This window comes from Mesocricetus auratus, unplaced genomic scaffold (assembly GCF_017639785.1).
Source record: "Mesocricetus auratus isolate SY011 unplaced genomic scaffold, BCM_Maur_2.0 Super-Scaffold_100015, whole genome shotgun sequence".
Classification (NCBI taxonomy): Eukaryota; Metazoa; Chordata; class Mammalia; order Rodentia; family Cricetidae; genus Mesocricetus; species Mesocricetus auratus.
Genome location: NW_024429198.1, coordinates 4615142 through 4635786, shown reverse-complemented (window position 1 = coordinate 4635786; position 20645 = coordinate 4615142). Strand labels below are relative to the sequence as shown.

General features: G+C 39.5%; 1 protein-coding gene across 6 annotated transcripts in view; it reads right to left on the bottom strand.

Annotated features, from left to right (window-relative positions):
• Positions 1–2189: 2189 nt before the first annotated feature.
• Cplane1 (ciliogenesis and planar polarity effector 1) overlaps positions 2190–20645 on the bottom strand; it is an 88498-nt gene continuing 70042 nt past the window's right edge. For 5 of the 6 annotated variants that reach the window (XM_040757596.1, XM_040757598.1, XM_040757594.1 and 2 more), the window contains 11 exons: positions 18843–19096; positions 17213–17300; positions 15762–15926; positions 14166–14196; positions 12585–12716; positions 11799–11964; positions 9504–9562; positions 8694–8834; positions 7623–7747; positions 3664–3842; positions 2190–2688 (listed from right to left, as the gene is read on the bottom strand). In XM_040757596.1, coding sequence (XP_040613530.1) covers positions 2512–2688; positions 3664–3842; positions 7623–7747; positions 8694–8834; positions 9504–9562; positions 11799–11964; positions 12585–12716; positions 14166–14196; positions 15762–15926; positions 17213–17300; positions 18843–19096 — 1517 coding nt within the window. In that variant the 3' untranslated portion in view covers positions 2190–2511. Of the gene's footprint in view, positions 2689–3663; positions 3843–7622; positions 7748–8693; positions 8835–9503; positions 9563–11798; positions 11965–12584; positions 12717–14165; positions 14197–15761; positions 15927–17212; positions 17301–18842; positions 19097–20645 lie in introns of those variants that run through there. The other variant, XR_005881580.1, reaches the window with a different exon arrangement.

Here is a 20645-nt window from a genome sequence, read left to right as displayed (position 1 = left end):
AAGATCCCCTGGCACTTATCTCTCTACTGGAGGCTGGAGGGCCAAGACAGGAATCAAGACTCAATTTCCTAATGTAAGCATTAAATTATAAATATACCTTCTAGAGTACTTTCAGTGGATCCCACATGTTTGAAGATGTGTTTCCATTTCAGATTCTATGAATTGTTTCTTAAGGATTCATTTACTATTCAAAAGTGTATTGTTTAATCTCCATGAGTTTGTGCTTTTTCTTTCTTAAGCGTTTCTCTTGCTATTTACTTACATTACAATTAGATAAAATACAAATAATTATTTCCATTTTCCTGTATTTGTTGAGACTTGTGTCCTAATATGTGGTCTATTCTGGAGAAACTTCCATTGGATGCTAAAAACAGTGGGTTTGGATGGAATGTCCCATAGATGGATGCTAAGTCTATTTGATCTATGTTGTAACTTAGCATATTTACCTATTTTGTTGCTGTTAGGAAGACCTGTCAGTTGGCGAGAGTGGGGTGCCAAAATTGCCCACTACTGTAATAAGGTTAATCTCTGGCTATATGTCTAATTGCATGTATTTTATGTGTAAACAGTATCCTTTCTATGTATGTATGTCTACATCTATGTATGTCTATATGGTATCCTCTCTAAGTATGTATGTCTATATATGTATGGGTGTGCATGTCTATATAGACTAACTAGCAGAATTAAAAGTGGGAGAGAGTAAGATGAATGAGTATACTGATTAAGTATTGAGGTGGGTAAAAGAGCTAAATTAGGGGCACTGTTAAGGCCCATGAATTTTAGGGATTGTTAAAACTATGAAAAGCTTTAATTAAGGAGTAAAAAGAAATAGGGGGAAGATAAAAGAAATAAGTAAAGATGCAAGAATAAGGGATTTATACGAGATATAATTGAGGATTGGAACTAGGTGTAGAAAAAAACAACCCGTGACATAACTGAACAATACACAGACAAAAGCAACATCACAAGACAACATGCCAGAGTGGAATTAAGTAAAAGAACAAAACACTAGATGGGCAGTAGTGGCATACACCTTTAATGCCAGTACTGGGGAGGCAGAGGCAGGCGGATCTCTGTGAGTTGGAGACCAGCCTGGTCTACAGGAGCCAGTTCCAGGACAGCCTCCAAAGCCACAGAGAAATCCTGTCTCGAACACCCTCCCAAAAAAGAAAAAGAAAAAAAAAAAACAGAAAACAAAACACACTAATGAAGTGAACTGCTCACCCATCTGTGCAGAGCTAAGTGGCAAAGCCCTCAGATCCCTCTGGCATGACCTGGGATTAGTTTCCCCATACTGAGCGGAAATTTTGTGGTAGTTTAGTTTTGTTCTGTGGTGCTGAGGATCACAGGCAGCACATGCACACAGTAGACAGACACTATTTCTGCACTACATCCTCAGCCCTATAATACATGCACCTTTAAAAAATTGGGAGAATACAATTCTGATATTTAGCATCTCTCTCCAAGGTTAAATGATGCTTTGGTTGAATGTCACAAAGATAGGGATGACAGGATTCTTTGACAAGGCACCAAAATGACAAGGGTTGTGGAGGTTCTTAGGATGTCATCATTTCTGAAAATCTTCCTGAGATTTTTACAAGGTTAAGAAACTGTTGTAGGACAGATGATTTAAAGATTTATTATGTATAGTAGTCCATCTGCATGTATGCCTGCAGGCCAGAAGAGGGCACCAGATCTTATTACAGATGGTTGTGAGCCACAATGTGGGTGCTGGGAATTGAGCATAACCTCTGAGCCATCTCTCCAGTCCTGGGACAGATGGTTTTTACAGGATTAAGATGACTGTTGTAAGACAGAGAGATGGCTCAGCAGACAAGGTGCCTGCAGCCTGATGACTCCAATTCGAGCCCTGGGCCTACATGGAGAGAACCAACTCCTGCATGTGGTCCTGTGACCTCCACACATGCACACACAAGACCAGTGTTGGACAGCCAGGATTTCCATTCTCCTCTGCCTCCGAAGCCACATCCTCATCTCTGCCTGGCCTATCAAGTCACAGAGCACAAGACAAAGGTTCGTATGAAGTTGACAGCTCCTGTTACTCAGCCAGAGCCTGCTCAGCTGATCTGTAGGCTAAGATCTCCTTTTCAAGCAGACAGTGATGTTCTCCCAGAGACAGGAGGTTCCTGTGAGGTCCCCCACATAAGCAATGTCTGGAAACAGAGTAGTAAAGGAAGAAGCAGATACAAGATTTTTTTTAATTCAAAGTAATTTAAATATTGTGAAAACCTGGTTTTACATGTATGTATTGTCTAAATTATATCTAACGATGAATCACATGCAAAACATAATACTTTTCTCTAGTTAAACAACCCTTCCCCAAAAGGCAATATTACTGATACATGTTTATTTTCCTTCTTGCAATGGTTAACCCTGGGAACCCTGTGGTTGCAGGTTATAAATTTCCATTATTTCTAGCCTTAGACCCAGTCTCAGAACCACATCACTGGGATGCTGGCCAGGGCCTGGAAAGAGAGTGCTATACAGGCCCTACTGGTCTGAGGACCAGTGGCCCGACTGGTTCTTCTCCTCCACGCCAGCCACCATGTCTTCTATGGCTCTCCAGTCAAGTTTACTGAGTATGCTGCCAGTGCTCTCAGACACGCTGTCCATGCCACCCACCAAAAAAGAGGGCTCAGGCTCTTCCTCTTCAGCTGGTGACATGTCCTGTGGGGTTACAAAGACAGTTGTGACCCAGTAAAGAGGCAAAGGGATGTGGGAACTGAGTGGGGTTGCTGAGGTCTGCACTGACAAGGCACTGACACAGATGTGGGCCTAAAATCTGAAGGACAAGCAAGATGGGTTCGGATACCTACAGTACAGTAATCTATTCTTCTATGCTGTTTTTTAATTAGAAAGAAAAGGAGAATTCTGATAGCTAAATGGGAGGATAGAGTTTGAAACCCTAGGAGCTGGGCGTAGGGGGCATGCCTACAATTCTAGCACTCCAGCAGTGGAGGAGTGGGAGTTCAAGGAGGGCTTCAACTTCACATCAAGTTTTACCCAAGTCTGGACTTCTCAACCAGGGCCAGAGAGATGGCTCCTTGGTTAGGAGTGCTTGCTGCTCAGGTATGAGGACCTGGGTTTCGATCCCAGTACCTGGAGAAAAACTGCACATGACTGCATGCACTTTTAACCCCAGCAGAGAAAGGATGAGGGAGGAGACTTACTAGCCTGCTAATACAGCAGAACCTGTCTCAAGGGAATGGGGTAGTGGCCTGTGCATACACACCACATATTCACACACACAAACATACAACTAAGAAGAAACAAAAAGGGATGGGGATTATCCAACATAGAAGGTAAATTAAAAGACTCACTGAAATAGTGATGAATTCAGAGGTAACAGATATATAGAGGTCTAGAGATCCATACAAGAAGCATCAGAGGAACCAAGATACTTATTTAGGAGAAGGAAGAAGGCACTAGAAAATGTTGGAAATTTATCACTGGATTCAAAGAAAATGAATAACAACAACAACAAAACAATAGAAGTCACATGAGATTCTATGTCAAACAAAACATACATACATACATACATAGAAGAAAAATGAAACAGACAATTTCAAAATGGTCAAAATGATCATTACTTTCAAATCTTACAAAGAGGCAGGAACCCTGAAGAACTCAGGGCAGACTCACCTGGAGAAAATCCCTGGGCCTGTCGTGAAGAATCCTGTGGATTTCTGAAGGCACGGTCCAGGGACTCACTACCGCCTCTTCTCTCTCATACTCTATGCACACCTGCTTCATTGGAGGAACCACTCCAACAGCCCCACGGCTGCTCGTGTGCTGCAGCCTCTGACATGGAGTATTAGAACCTTTAGAGGGAAAATGAAACACACAGGAACTGACCAGTTCATTCATTCATGTGTTGATTGTGACCTTGATACTTTGTGTGTCAATGAATGCTTTCCAATGTGAAAGGTAAGTGACAGGCCAACAAGAAATCTTACCAAGTTCTATAGACATGGCTCAGTGGTTAAGAGCATTTGCTGCTCTTCCAAAGGACACAGGAGATCCAGTGTCCTCTTCTGACTCTGGGCACATGGATCACATACATGCAGGTAAAACACCCATACACATAAAAAAATAAGAATTACAAAAGAAATCCAAACTACATACTGTGTTGGGAGTAGACAATTCTCAGTATCCATACAACAAAGATTGCTAAACAATGTCTGCAATCTAGCATCATCAGCCTGAACTACCCTGTCACCTCCATGTCCCCTAAAAAAACCTCTCTGTCATTTGTCCTGCTAGCTAGAGTCACACCCAATTTCTTACTCTGAGTTGGGCTGCCTGTCTGCATCCTCACAAGTGCAGTCAGTTTGATGATCTAGGATCCCCAATAATCAGTCTCTGATTTGAAATAAGAAAACGGTCCTTTCAAGAAAGAGGGAAACTCTTTAAACTTGGTGTCCTCTAAAGGACAACACCTCTAGGAGCTGGAAATCCAGGGACACAGAAGTCTGTTAGCTGTAAAGTCCTAGATAAAACAGCAAGCTAAATTTTTATTAAGACAAGGTTTAGGGCTTTGTAAGCTCAAAGATTAATAGCAACCATGCTTTATGCCATACTTAAATCCTCAGCAATGTTATGATGTGTGTGGATGAGCTCCTGTCATAGAGAAGAACAACGTGCAGGATTGGTTCTCTTCTTCCACATTTACACAGGTTCCAGGGGTTGAACTTAGGTCACTAGCTTGGCAGGAGCCATCTTTACCTGCGGAACCATCTTGCCAGCAGATGATTCCAAAAATAACTTTTTAACACCTGTGTATTAAGAGACAGGCTCTCAGGATGTTGCCTAGACTGGTCTTGAACTCCTGGGCTCAAATGACCCTCCTGCCTTAACCTCCCAGTAGGTGGGACTCCCATGCATGCTTCACTAGGAGAGCTTTACTGTTTACTTATCCATACTTTTAAGACAGTCTCAAGTGGTCCAGCCTGGCCTGAAGCACACTAAGTAATCAAGGATGGCCTTGAACTCTTGATTCTTCCATGTTTCTATCTCCAAATGCTGGGACTCTGAGTGTATGCCTCCACACCAGAGTGCAATCAGGTTTTGATAATAGACCTGAAGGTCCAAAGTAGAATGCTTGAAACAAAGACAATGCCCAGGCATTTGGTAGTATCTGACATGACAGGGGATGTATATACATACTATAATACTTTCCTGTAGAGTGTAGCCTTCCCCGCCATCCACCTGGGCCCTGCTGCAATTTCTGAACCCCCAAATAACTCACAGGACACTATTATTTATGAAGCTGTTGGCCGTTTGCTGTTTCTTACTGGCTAGCTCTGTCTTAAGTATTTAACCCATAATTGTTAATTAAGTCTTTCTCTTACTGGAGAAAAGGGTCCGGACCTCTTACTCCTCTGGCAGGCTACATTGTGTCTGACTCTGCCTCTCTTTCCCAGAATCCTCCTTGACTCCTAGTCCCACCTATCTTGCTTCCCTATTGGCAAACAGTGCTTTATTCAACAACCAATAAGAGACAGATTTACAGAATTACATCTTCCATCATCTCCTCTTTTCTGTCTAAATAAAAAGAAAGGTTTTAACTTTAACAGTCAAATTATATAACAGAACAGTTATCAAGTAAGAACAGTTACAATATTTTGTTCATTAACATTTAGTAATATTTAAAGAAAGTATCATCTATCCTATCTTAGTGAATCTAAAGACTTATATGTAGCTTATCTTTAATCATAACTAAGGAAAACTATGATTATGACTATCTGCCTTCAACTCCATCAAAGACCACAGAAGGATAATATATAAACACTAGGATTGACAGAGACATCTCGCTACCTGGACAGTCACCAGAAGTTCTGCTGTAACGTTGGGGCATCCATCTTCAGCTCATAGGCCACAGTGTGTCTGGAAGACTTCTCAGCAAAGCAGGAAGTTTCAAGCAGTACATCTGCATTGGCAGTCCATCAGTCATTTTCTGTGTCCTGCAGAAAGTCTGGCAGACTCTTCTATGAAGCAGGAACCCTATAAGACTGAGTTCAGCAGTCACCTTCCTGTGAGTCAAGCAGTCCAGGCAAGAGCAGTTTCTTGCCCAAATGGCTACTCTTGCCATGTTGAAGGCAAACTCCATAACAAGTTCTTCAATGCCCATCTTCCTTTCAGACGTAATTGGTGCTGCCAGGAGCAGACATTTCTCATTGTCAAGAAAAACCCTAAACCATTTTAAAATGCCATTTTCTGAAGGTCTTTGAAAGGTTTGAAGACTATCTGTCTATCTCAAATATATCTCTGTATATCTAGAAAACCTAACTAACCTAACTATAAGTTCTGACTATTATAAGTAACTATCTATAGTCTGTATTTAATTATGCATTACGTTTTAAAAGATCAGTATAAAGACAATATTTAAACAAGAGGAGAAATATACATATCACAAAATTGACCTTAAATTTGTATCAATAAATGAAAAACCATACCAATACAAAGTACTCATTTCCATACCATACTTTCCTGTTAATATTGTTAAACAAACAAACAAAAAAAGAAGAACCTATTTACACATTTTTAGGCAAAAAAAAAAAAAAAAGCTAAATAGCCACATGGAGTTTACTTAGCTAGTTATTCAGTTACTTCATTTGTTCCATGTAAGGGGTAATACAAAGATGAGGAAGAAAGTGGTGGTACAGTCAAAGTGTTAATTGTAGACTACAGCCTCTTTATAGCAACTGTGCAAGTATTAACTTCCATTCATAATGAGGACATAAATTTAAAACTGAACATACATTAGAATACATAAAGGATTAAGATTAGGGTTGTCGGGGCTGGAGAGATGGCTCAGAGGTTAAGAGCACTGACTGTTCTTCCAGAGTACCTGAGTTCAATTCCCAGCAACCACATGGTGACTCACCACCATCTGTAATGAGATCTAGCACCCTTTTCTGGCCCATGGGCATACACACAGATGCTGTATACTAAATAAATAAATCTAGAAAATGTAAAAAAAAAAAAAAAGATTAGGGCTGTCTATAATCCTAGCTATTCAAAAGGCTGATGTAGAAGACTGAATTTGAGGCTGTTCTGGGCTAAGTAACAAGACCCAATCTTAAAAAGGTAAGGATGTCTTCAAAGACATGTAAGGTGTAAGAGAGGATTTCAACTAAGGAACAGAGCACAAAAAGCCTGCATATGGATAGGAAACCAGCTGTTACAAAAGCAGGGCAGATGTGGAAGGTGGCCTGGTGCTGTGGAGAGGGTTTGAGTGCCTCTGTATGGATGTGTGAGCCACTGCAGGGGCCGGATGAAATAGACCAAAACATAGCAGGGATGACAGCCAATAGCATAAATATAAAAAGATGGTATTTCCATGGACTCTAAGACTTTTTCCTCAGACATCAAGAAGCCACGAGGCAGAAGTGGTGGCTCAGGCTAGTAATCTTAGTACCTGGGACAGTAAAGTAGGAGAACTACCGTTTCAAGGCAAAGGAACAAAATCCTGGGATCGATAAATTTGTTTCTCGATAACATGCTCTGCTGGAATTGGAGTTTCTTTTTACTAAGAAAACAACTTTGGAGACTCCAAGAGCACAGTCAAATCACAAAAGACAAGGGGCCTCAAGTCTTACCTCTCCGCTGAGATGAGCCTTCGGGCTGCTCCAAGGGTTTCCCCTTTTGTAAATGACTCAATCTGGAAATACGTCTGCCTCCCCCAGGTCGATTTATTAGGAAATTCTGCACATGTGGATTCTCTCTAAAGTAGAAATCACAAGATTATTAAAAATTCCAAATGATAACACGGTTTATTCTGTACTGCAGTGTTACCTTAGACATAAAAATGTGAATTTTGACAAGCAAATTTTAATATCTACCCATTTCAAATTCTCCATATGTGTGGCAGCTTATTTATGTACTTAATCTATTTGAAGAAAATTCTTGGGTACCTTTGATATTCTAAATATGAGTTATATAAATGACTAATATATCTGTATGTTTGTTGGCCACATGTAAGGAAATTTACACCTGGAGCGTTAGCAGCATTCTCTACTTAATAAAGGTTTGGATTCATATCTAAAACCACTGCAGGAAATTAATTTATGGAGAGCTCCGCAGTAGCTGCAGCTGGATGGGCACAACTGGCCAGGGTGGAGATGTGTAGATGGGGGGGGGGGGGCTGCTCCTGCCTGAATGAAAATAGCAAGGTGGGGGGAGGAGAGGAATTAAGAGGCAAATTCCAGAAGCAATTCTTCATAGAAACCAAGAAGAAAAAGGCTTAATAGATACCAAACACCCCTTTTCAGGTATTCCATTTTTGCCTTTTTCTTGGCTATTCTATAAATTTATAAGAACTCATAATTATGACACTAATTTTTTATTATGACTCAAGGTAGCATAGATGAAGATACACTGAACTTGTGACACAGAAGTGCTACATTTGGGGCCAGGTATGTGGCTTAGTGGGTAGAGTGAGTGTCTACCATGCATAAGGCTCTGTGTTTAACACAGCACTGCATTAGCAGGATTTTGTAGTTCACGCCTGTAATCTTAACCATCATCGGGAGGTAGAGGCTGGAGGATCGGATGTTCAAGGTCATCACTAACGACAAGGCCAACCCTGTCTGAAAACAAACAAACCTCAATGCTATATTTTTATGGGCCCTGAGATTATTTTGCCAAGAGACAGTCCAAGCTTGTGTTACCTCCTTGGAGAAGAGCAATCTTGATGTCTGTAATGCTGAGCAGTGTGGGATCTGTTAGGTTGTACTGAGTCAGACAGCAGTTCATTCATCAGATGGTATGCTTGTGAGATCCGCTGACTATAGTGGTTAGACAGCAGCAATCTGTAGACAGAAAACTAAAGGTCATTTTCCTGTACATTTCTAGAGGGAACACATGCTTACCAGATGTCTGTCACTGGATAGCATAGTGCATTGCTGTGACCCTGTAGAGGCAGGACACTACAATGGCACACACTTTATAATCTCTGAATTTGGGAGACTGAGGCAGGAAGATGGCAACTTTGAGGCCAGCCTGGGTACATATTGACACCCTGGCTTAAAGAACCAGCATGATGCTGATAACAAAATAAAAGTGCTTGTACTTTAGGCTTTTGAGGTATTTCAGACACCTCAAATGAATCAAGGTTGGGTGGGAAGCCAGCAGAAAAATTGAATGGCACAAGTAATATCTGAAAGCAAATTCCTAAGCAGCTTTTCTTTTCTTTCTTTCATTTTTTTTTTCTTTTTTGGTTTTTCAAGACAGGGTTTCTCCATGTAGCTTTGCAGCCTGTCCTAGGACTTACTCTGTTGACCAGGCTGGCCTCAAACTCACAGAGATCCAACTGCCTCTGCCTCTCAAGTGCTGGGATTAAAGGCGTGTGCCACCACCGCGCAGCCCAAGCATTTCTTTTAATGGTATCGCCCATAACCCTGTTAACTGACAGGAAACAAGTAATTCCCAAGACACAAGCACACTACAGAGCATATTGAGGGTATAGCTCCCAGACTTACCTATCTTTTTCATGTTTCATCTTCTGTCTTTGCCTGATCTGCCTTGAATTCATATAAAACTGCACAGGAAATGTTCAGTTAGTTCATTATTGTTCAGTCCAAACAATTACAGCACTAGACATTCTTCCGGCATTTACAAAGGTGCAAAACACTGTCATATTTGAGAAAGTTTTCTCTCAGTGTAAAATGTAATCTTAAATTAAAACACCATGAACTTAAGCATTTAGCTGAGTGAGGCAGGAGGATCATGAATTTCATGGTAGTCTGGACTAAAAGAGAGACCCTGTCTTCAAAAACCTAATGCAATGAGTTCATTATGACTTTTTTTTCAAGTTCTATACATTAGGACCAGCAAGATGGCTTAGTAGGGAAAGGCACCTCTTGCCAAATCTGAAGACCCAAGTTTGATTTCTGGGAATTCTATGATGGAAAGAGAAAACTGACTCTCAAAAGTGGTGTGTGTGTGTGTGTGTGTGTGTGTGTGTGTGTGTGTGTGTGTGTGTGTGTGTGTGTGTGTGTGTTTGTATGCCAATTATTGATTTTCATCAAACTTTGTCTTTGAGAATGCCACAAAAGTATTTCATTTCCCATACTAGACAAGAAACTCTTCATGATAAATCAAAAGTGGTTCTTATACATTTACAGCTAGTTTATTCTAAACTTACATAACTGTTTGGTTTTTATATTTGATTGACAGTGAAGGTGATATTAAAGTCCATCCCTTTAGTGGGAGAGAGAACACATACATGCATGCATGTCAAGATTCTGGTTATAAAGGTCAATAGACTTGAAAGTTCCAATTCTGCCTGCCAATTTCATTGAAGTGTTAGTAGGTTGGAGATGGCTCAGCGATTGAGAGCACTGGCTGAACTCAACAGAACATCCAGTTATGGTTATTCCCAGCACCCACATGGCAGCTTTCAACCATCAATAACTCCCTCTTCTGGCCTCAGTGGCCACCAGGCGTGCACATAATGCACAACATACGTGCAGGCAAAATGGTTACACACATAAAATAATGTAAAAAAAGAAAGTGTTACATTAACACCAGCAGGTTTTCCTTATTCATTTGTAAGAATCTGTGTATGGATATGTACACATCATGATATATGTACAGAGGTCAGAAACACCCTGTGGGAATCAGTTCTCTCTGTCCACCATGTAGGTTTTGGGAACAAATTCAAGGTGTCAGCAAGTATCTTTGCCATGTTGCTGATCCAAATTACAAATTTTAGGTGATGAGAGTTTCACCTAGTTTTGAACCATTTAGTTTAAACATGACAACCATCTTAAAAATTCACTTACATAATTTACTTTAATGATGCTTTTATAATGATCCTTTAAAATATTATATTTTATTTGAGATTACAAAAGAATAGACTATACACTCTAATACTCTAAATCTAGTACTCAAAATGGACTATACTCTAAATCCACATGTTGCTTTCATAGTGATATGACTATCAAAGCAATACTATTTTGTTTCACCTTCAAAGCTCTAATTTGTTTTGGTGAAGTATTAGGGGTTGAGCCCACTCATCCCTGAAATAAAAAATTCTCCTGGATCTAGCCATGAGAACTATCCAAGAACCCTGACCCTGGCCCCACTGTCCTTATTTTAGAAAATTCTTTGTAGAGTTGAATGAAGTGGGTGTACTAAAAGTACACTCTTTTAGTCCCAATACTTGGGAGACAGAGACAGCTGGATCTAAAATACAGAGTTGTAGGTCACATGGCTAAAAAAAGAATTCTTTGTAGATACCTTACATATATAAAATCAAGTTTAAAAGCTAGTATTTATTACGCATATTTGTTTGTTTGAATGGGCACATAGACGTGTCAGTGCCCAAGGAGTCCAGAAGAGGGTGTTGGGTCCCCTGGAGCTGGATTACAGGCGATTGTGATCTGCCTGATTGAATGTTAACAAGCAAACTTGAGTTTTCTGCGAGAGCAGTAGCTACATTAATCACTGAGTCATTTCTAGCCCCCAAAACTAACTTTCAAAAATGTCTTTGAACAGCCAAGGCATATTAGTTACCAATAAGTCTCACTGAAAATGAAAGAAACAATTCCAACTAGCCACCCATTCAACCTCCTTGTTTGTTTATAATGACAGAGCCTTACTTAGCCTGATAAAGATATTTAAAGTCCTTAAGTAGAGCACAATATCCTAACACACTTTGTTCAGGTAACTCATTAACATGTGCTCAATTAAAAAAAAAAAACATCCAAGTTAAATTGATTACTGTTTCTGGGACAGAGGGAACACCCTTTCCTGGGGTAGCACAGACTCACTGGACTGTTTCTGGGGCAGAAAGGCTCACGTTCCTGTCCCCTCTTTTCTGCCAGCTGATTTAAATACTCTGTCATTCTCTCTTTTCGCTTTCTTTTCATCCAGATTTTAATCTCTCTTCTCTCCTTCTCAGATCTTTGGGGGCATCTGCCAGTAGGATGCTGAATCCTGAAAAATAAGAAAGGATCACTGGCTTGTTCATATGCTTTCCAGAAGAGAAAAGCTAATACTGTTGCTCTGGAAGGAAAACACTGTACCATTTTGAAGAACACTACATACTCATGCTGGGATAGTCAGCCTTGATTCTATGTAGGAAAGATTGAGAAGAAAATACACTAAAGTTCCACAGAAATGCTATTATGTTTCTAAGTGTTAGCAGTTAGGATAAGTACCATGAGTTAATCATTAATGATTTCTATTAGGAAACAGAACTCACTATATGTTTATGACAGCGAGTCCAGGGGAAAGATCCCAGAACAGAGATGTATTGAGGTAAATATAACAGTGAGTATGCTATTAGAGAAGATGAAGAGTGAAACATACATATCATACAAGCATTTATGAGGAAAACATCTATTCTGAGCTTCAAATCTGTTTCATAAAACTAAATTAAAATCTGGCAAATTTTAAATATTCTTGAACCTGCATTATTTTATGTGGATTAGATTCTTCTGAGGCTGGGAATGGTAGAGTATATACTTAATACCAGTGAGACCCTGGATCTTGTCTCAAACACACACAACACAACAGGGTCTGATGCCTGGCACGCACACGCTTTCAATGATTACCTGGATATATTTCTAGCTTGTTTTTCTGTTAAGCCAAGCTCTTCACTGGAAACTCCACTCTTAGTTATGAGGTCATCAATAATGTCGGCAATATCAGTCAATCCAGTCACCTGGAGTTGATCTTCTGAAACACTTGCAAATAAAATTTCAGGAATGAGTTAGTATCTATGATTTAATCAAATTAAATGGAAATGAGTATGTAACCACTTTTCCTAGAACAAAAATGAGGGACGCCTAGTCTTCTAAGTTCTGGGATCACTCAGCATAAAAGCCTAGTTATCAATGACTTCATAGATGCTCTAAGAAAATGAGCTCTAAGCCCAGGTGAAAAATTGAACAGTTCATCTGAAATAGTTTCACACTTTAAGAAAGCAGCAAAATGGGCTGAAGAGATGGGTCGGTGGTTAAGGGTGCTCACAGTAACTACAGCAGTCACCAGGGCTCCAAGCTTCTGGCCTCAGTGGGCATCTGAGCCCATCTGCACATACCCATAGACATATTAAAACAAAATTTGGGCTGGAAAGATGGCTCAGCAGTTCAAATCCCAGCATCTACACGGAGGCTCACAACTGTAACTCCAGTTCCAGAGATCTGATGCCTCCTTTGAGCACCTGTCACACAATTTGTACATAGACACACATGCAGGCAAAACACTAATACACATAATTTAAAAAAACGTTTTAAATAGCAAAACTCCAACATATCCTTCCTCAAATGTGATCATCTGACATAATCTTCATCTTATATCAAAATTGTAGAATTGACCTATTATTAATTTATGGACTATATTATATTTTTCTAATTGTTTCACTAATGTTCTTTTTCTGCCCAGAATCCACTTTGGTATTATATACTTAGTTGTCATGACATATGTCTTCTCAAATCTAAAATAACTTCTACCTTTGTATTTTACATGACCTTGATGCTTTTGAGAAATCTTAGCTGGTCACTTCATAAATTACTCTTTGGTATTCCTCCATTCTGCTCCTGGTCAAAATCAGGCTGCGTTTTGTCAAGAATGTCACAATAGAAATGCTATGGTCACACAGAGGCACATGGTGTTGCTATGTCTCATTACAAGGGGCTACAGGTCTTAACTGCTGTAGCTTAACACATAATGTAAGAGAATGCAGCCAATACAGTCTATTACATTTTAATTACTGTTACATTTTAACTACCTAATTCTAAAACACCAACACACACACACACACACACACACGCTCACACACACATACCACATGACACTCCCCAGTTTCCTAAAATACTCATTGGCAATGGAAATTTGTAAAACTTCTTTAAACTATAAGAACTGTAATATAGCCAGGTGGTGATGGCACATGCCTTTAATTCCAGCACTAAGAAGGCAAAGGTAGGTGGCTCTCTAGGAGTTCAAGGCTAGCCTAGTCTACACAGTTCCAGAACAGACAAGGCTACACGGAGAAACCCTGTAATAAAAAAAAAAACTTAAAAAAGGAAGAAAAAAGTATAATGTAAAAGTCTACATTCATAGGAGCAGTAAAACTTCCATAATACATTAACAAACGTAACAACTTTAAAATCACGAATTCTTAAATGATTTACCTTCCAAATAATTCATTGTTGTTATTCACACCTTAAAAAAAAAAAGACACTGTTAATGAAAAGATATAGGCCAATAATCAGAATATATTCCATGAAAAACTGTTCAATAAAAAACAGTTTTAAAAATTTTTAGATCATTGCTAGGTGGTGGTAGCACATGCCTTTAATCCCAGCACTGGGGAGGCAGAGGCAAGCAGATCTCTGTGACTTCCAGGCCAGCCTGGTCTACAGAGTGAGTGTCAGGACAGGCTCCAAAATTTTTTTTAGGTCAGTATTTTTTTTCCCCAGACAGGGTTTCTCTATGTAGCCCTAGCTGTCCTGGAACTTGACCTGTAGACCAGGATGGACTCAAACTCACAGAGATCCTCCCATCCCTACCTTGCAAATGAAGCAATAAAGTCCATGCGTCACTACTACCTGGCTTTAGGTCAGTATTTTTGTGTGTGTATCACAGATCCAAACTAGCAAGACTGCAGAGCAAGCCATCTCCCTAGCCCCATGGTCAATTCTTTTTAAACTTCAGAGATCTAAAAATGCCTGTATGTATGTCTTTGTGAGGGTATCAAATCTGGAGAACAGACAGCTGTGAGCTGCCACATAGGTGCTAGGAATTGAACCCAGGTCGTCTGGAAGAGCAGACAGTGCTCTTAACCACTCAGCCATTTCTCCAGTCCCATAACAAACACTTTAAAGTTGTTGTTCTAACCCTATTTTGGAACTCTTCCTTTGGGATGGCCTCAGGGGAAATTCAGCAGTTATTTAGTGTAATTCTCCATTCACAATGTGAAACAGTCATACTCGGCTTGGTCATCTTCCTACACAAACAGGGTCTCTGGGAATCTTATGGCTGTTTCCAAGATTTAAATCCAACCTCAGTTGACCAATTATTTGCCGGTAACCTTTTTTTTTAAAAAGAAATGGAAGTTGTAGAGGAGAAAACTCCAAGCTATTATGACTGCAAAAGTGAGGAAATGACACTATACCTTTCCAAGAAGCCAGCCTGGAAGGAGAAACCTACTTAAGGGATCAAAATTCATATTTTGTTTAAAAAATATGATTTCTTTTCAAGCTTACAAATCATACATTAAATACTAGAGGAAAACATTTCAATTTATCCATGTTTACATGGTTACAAAAGAAATGCTATGTCTATTCATATGACTAAGTGTCCCTTCAGGACCCAAGAACAGCACTTGTATGAACAAGGCATCTCCAAATGGAATCAAACCAACAGAGGCACTAACCCTTTCTAAACCTCAGTCTCAACTCTGAAATGAGAATAATGAAGTTCCTACCTCAGTCAACCTTAAAAAGGGCCCATGCATGAAATACAGCAATGTACATGGCAGGGCTCAACAAATAACCAACAGTACTGCTACAGATTAAAATTTAAAATCTAATAATTAGCATTTTGAATTCTTCAATTTTTATAAAAATCAAGTATAATTCCAATTACTATAGATTTAATGCTAAAATGTTAGAGGTGTAGTACACGGTTGAAGAGTATTTACTTCACACCCTTTCATCACTGTATCCTCCCAGGTATAGTGGAGTAACACTTTAATCAACATGTAACCTAAGAAGTAAAGAGAGTACCAGGAGAAGGGATACTCCAGTCCATGGAAGAGCAGACAGCTGAGCCCGCAGAAGGGCATGCGTAGGTTTTCTGACTAGAATGATTTTCCATTCCTGAAAATTCCGTCTCTGAAGTTTCCTCTGCATCGTTATGATCTTCCACATCCTCATGAGTCTGGAAGCACACTAATCCAAGACATACATACAATTAAGAGAAAACACAAAGGGAACGTGCAGCAACTACTCATACTTCCACATGAGACACTCATGTATGGGATGCTTGCAGTACAACCTGAAAGCTCTCTACAGCACAGTGAACTAATTTAATAAATATAAAGTAAAAGAGCAAATATGTTTAAGAAATGATAGGAAACCTTAACAGGAACGGTCAGATTTGCAAACAAAGTTTTAGATAGGAAAATGGTCGCCCAAATAAAAGTAATAGTCAATAGGTGGGACAACAGATGACAAAGCAGATTTAGTAAATTAAAAGACAGACTTAAAGAAATGCTAGTGAATACAGCACTGAACCCCAAAGACGAAGAAATCATGAAACATTAACCCTACATATACACCAAACAAACAGAAAACACAACAGGGGTTGGTGAGGTGTTTTAGCAGATGTTTTTGCTGCCAAGCCTGACAACTTCAGTTTGATCTAAGGATTCACATAGGAGGAGGAGAACCTCAAGTTGTCCTGTGCCTTCCAGGCATGCATTATTTCCACCACCAAACAAATAAACATGTAGGTTTAAAATAAATAAACTCGTAGGTTTAAAACATATTAACAAGGTCCAAACAGACTGAATAGGGGGAAAAAAGACAATGGAAACAACATAAACTTCTCAACATTAAACCTTTAAACTGAAGAATCTACTCAGATGTAAGACAGAAATTCATACTTAGACATTGTATCAAAAAAGAAAAATGAGTAAAGTTCCAGGACAGACTCCAAAATAATACAGAGAAACCCTGTCTCAAAAAAAACAAAACAAACAAACAAAAAAAGTAAACTTTAAAGCAGCCAGAGATTTTTAAGATAGCAACGAAACTAACAGTATATATAGGCAGAGTAGACTCCACCAATAAATACCGGAATAATGTCTTTCAAATAATGAAGAAAACACTAGAATCAGAGAAAACATGATAATTCTGCAGCCAGCTATACACTATGACCTAAAAAAATCACAGTAAAGCTAAGCTGTTTTCAAAGACAAAGATAATTGACCACTCACAGACTTGGAAAGAACTAATAATGGAAAGGGGAGATGGAATATTTAAAGAAACAGATACAGGATGCACACATGTGGTATACACATATACATGTAAGAAAAACACCCATATAACATAAAAATAAAAAATAAACGATTGGGAATAGGGTGGGGAGCAACAGTTTCACCTCACATGAAAAAAGTATTTCTAGTTCTTTTTTGAAGCCAGGCTTCAATACCAGCCAGGTACCTAACACAAACCTTCTTCAGAAATGCTACTGGCTTTTGAAGTTAATGGTTTTTCAATTTCAGGGTGAGAAGACAATTCAACGTGATCTACCAGTCCAGCCTATAGAAGAAAATAAGCACAGTAAAACTGCTGTAAACATTATGCTTTTTGATAATGTCAAAATTTCAAATAATTTTATATATATCTTAATCATTTTAAAAATACAACAAAAATGAAAGAAATCGAATAAAATATAGTATAAGTTTATGAAAAGGAAGTTTTAGTATCTGTAGCCAAACTGATAGACTTTTCACAAGGATTAGGAAATGACTTCATGTATTTCTGTAGCGAGGGAAGGTTAGCCACCATCGTGATCAAGTCTTCTACATCCAGATGAGGAAACAAGGCCCAGCGGATAAGCATTTTCACAGTGACAGGTCACAGAATTCAACCTAAGCTTGTCCAGTGTCCTGGTAGTCCTGTATCTCTAGGCCTGCAAAGTCTTTTGCTAAACTTGGTAAATGACAGTGTTGGAAATTGGAGATGAAGGAGGAAGGGGAAATGAGGAAGTAGAGATAACATTACGGATATTTGAAAAAGTCCTAGAGGAACCTTTCATAAACTTAGGAGTGTGTATGTGTGGTATTTGAAGAAAAGGCTATCAATAACTACTTTGATGCTCAAAACTCATTTGGCCATGTCTAAGTTTGTGGTAAGAACAACTACCACATAAACTGGGAGGTGGTGGCATACACATTTAATCCCAGCACTCAAGAGCCAGAAGCAGGCAGATCTCTGAGTTCAAGGTCAGTCCCGTCTACAAAATGATTTCCAGGACAACTAGGGCTATACAGAGAAACCCTGTCTCAAAAAACAAAACAAAAAAGAAAAATCTTTGGGAGAAAAATGACCCTGAACGCAGTACTTTCAAGTCACATTCTGGTTTATAGCTCACACACTTCTCTCCCTGTGGGAGCATGGGTTCCCTACTTAAAAGCTTAAGGCAGCTGTTCTCAGCTGGGGGCGATTTGAGGGTCATTTCATAATGTCTGGGGAAACATAATCTGACTGCTATCAGTTGGGCTGTGCTATGGGCACCTAGTGAGTGAAGACCATGATGCTGCAAATGCATGTCAAGACAGAGAATTATCTGGAGCTGGGAGTGTGGCTCACTGGTAGCACTTGACTAGTATGTGAATGATCCCAGAACCACAGAAGAAAGAAAAACAAATAATTATCTGGACCAGTTATTCTCAACCTTCTAATGCTGTCACCCTTTAATACAGTTCCTCATGTTATGGTGTCCCCCAACCATAAAATTATTTTCATTGCTACTTTATAACTGTAATGTTGCTACTGTTACAAATCCTAATGTAAATATTTGTGTTTTCTCAAGGTCTTAGGAGAGTCATGTGAAAGGGTCATTTGCCCCCCACAAGGTCACAGCCCTCAGGTTAGAACCACTGATCTAGCTTGTCAATAATGTTGAGTTTTAAAAATTCTAGCTTAAAAATTTTCCCCATTATTTAACAAAGTCAGGTATCTAAAATTATTTCATACTAATCATACTATATATTTAATGACTTGAGGCCATCATCACCACAGGCTCACATGCACACTCACACACAAAATAAAAAACCACTAGAAAATAAGAACGGATACCTTCTCCCAGTGTAGATTCAGTACTTCTGGTGCAGGGAAGTCCTGTTCTATATTCTCTGCAATGGTCTGTACTGTTAACAGCTGCTCATCCATCTTCTGAAGCTTGGCAGTAAGATGCTCTAACTTTGGAGCAGTAGAGCTTGGAGTGGGACAAGCAGTATGGACATCTTGTAGCAGTGTCAAAAGCATAGATTTTCTCCCAGAATCCAGTTTTGTGTTCTGTTCCTTGAACTGGAAGTTTGGTTCTAGCGGATCTAAACATTAATCAAAGAAAAATCAGCATTAATTTTACTTAAGGGAAAAGTAGATAAGGACAATCTCATCTTAAGCTAATATGCCATTAGTTTCCAAAAGTCTTAATAGTTAAGAAATTTACAAATTCATTTCAGTTTCTAGACTGCTTGAAACTTACCTCTGTAGTGAATTAAAGACCTGAACAATGTAGTACCACAAAGTTCTACACACATAGCAATTTGAATGTCACCTTTATCTTCTTAAAAACTGCTACTGCATCAAAAAGCAACCTTTGACAACCAATGACATTACACAGTAAAAGCTAGATTCAGTGTTGGCTACTATAGACTCCAGGCAGAATGTGAGCCAAGCAGAAAACATCAGAACACCAACTCATTGCTTCTCTTCTAGTTGGCTGCCTCTTCCTTGGTCCACAGCTCAGGGAACAGCACTATTAGTCACTATGTTTCCCAGCCAGAGGCCTGAGGGTAAGGGAGGATTGCTCTCCTTCATATTCCAAAGTAACATCAAGTATTGGTGATCCTCCTTCCTCTGTCTCCATTCCTATACTGCCTTCATTGGTGTTTTCAGAATCTAGACCTCAAATAATATCCTACTTTTCTCCTGTGTAGTTTATCTTCCACAGTGCCTATTAGGACAAATTAGAAACACAAATTTTACATTGCTACTTTATCCCCAAAACCTTTCCACATGTCTCTAATGCCTCACATTCAAGGTCTAAATGTCTCAGTATGTCTAACAATGGCAGTCTTCCATCCACCTACATGACGTCAGTTCTTGCTACTGCTTTCAACAAATCCCAACTTCCCAAACCCAGCAGGCTCCACACAGCTGCACTACTGCAGTCAATCCCCAGGCTGAGTACACTTTCTCCCTTGATCCAAGTCCCCTGTAACAATCACTGTTGCTACCTCTCTTTAATGGCTTGTCCCCTCAAGTAGATTAGATGCTGTGCTGCTCAGTGCTCACCCAGCCCTTGCAGCATTTACAAGCTGTATCCTAATGATCCCTTTATTCATCTGTCTTCCTTTCCCCAGTCACTGCCCACAGGCTGACAACCTGCAACTACTTTTTCACTCCTAGTATTGGGTCCCTAAATGTTTATAGAATGAGAAATCCATCAAAAACAGATTATTTTGCCCAATGAACTTAGCTCATAGGAGTTTTATGAAGATCAAATTATGCAACAAAGTGCTCTGAAATATGAGAGCTTTTTTGATAGTTTCTGGTCCTGGTCCTGGTCCTGGTGAGCCTTCCCAGGAGAAGATGGTGTCAGTGTTGATACTGCCTTACCCTGTTTCAGCTTACTCTCACATGTCTTCATTATCTGTCTATTGGCCCTGTTTCTCAGCAGCCTGAAGTGTCTCCTTTAATCACCCTCAGGAGAGATCTGGTGCACACAGATTTAAAGGAGAAAGTACAGTAGAAACCCAGGATGGCCTTGGCATGAAAGGCAAGGAGCAGGTTGCGTTTAAGAATGCATATGCTTTTACATATATACATAAGCATGAGCAATTAATGAAAAAAGAGGTCATGGATTTGAAAAAG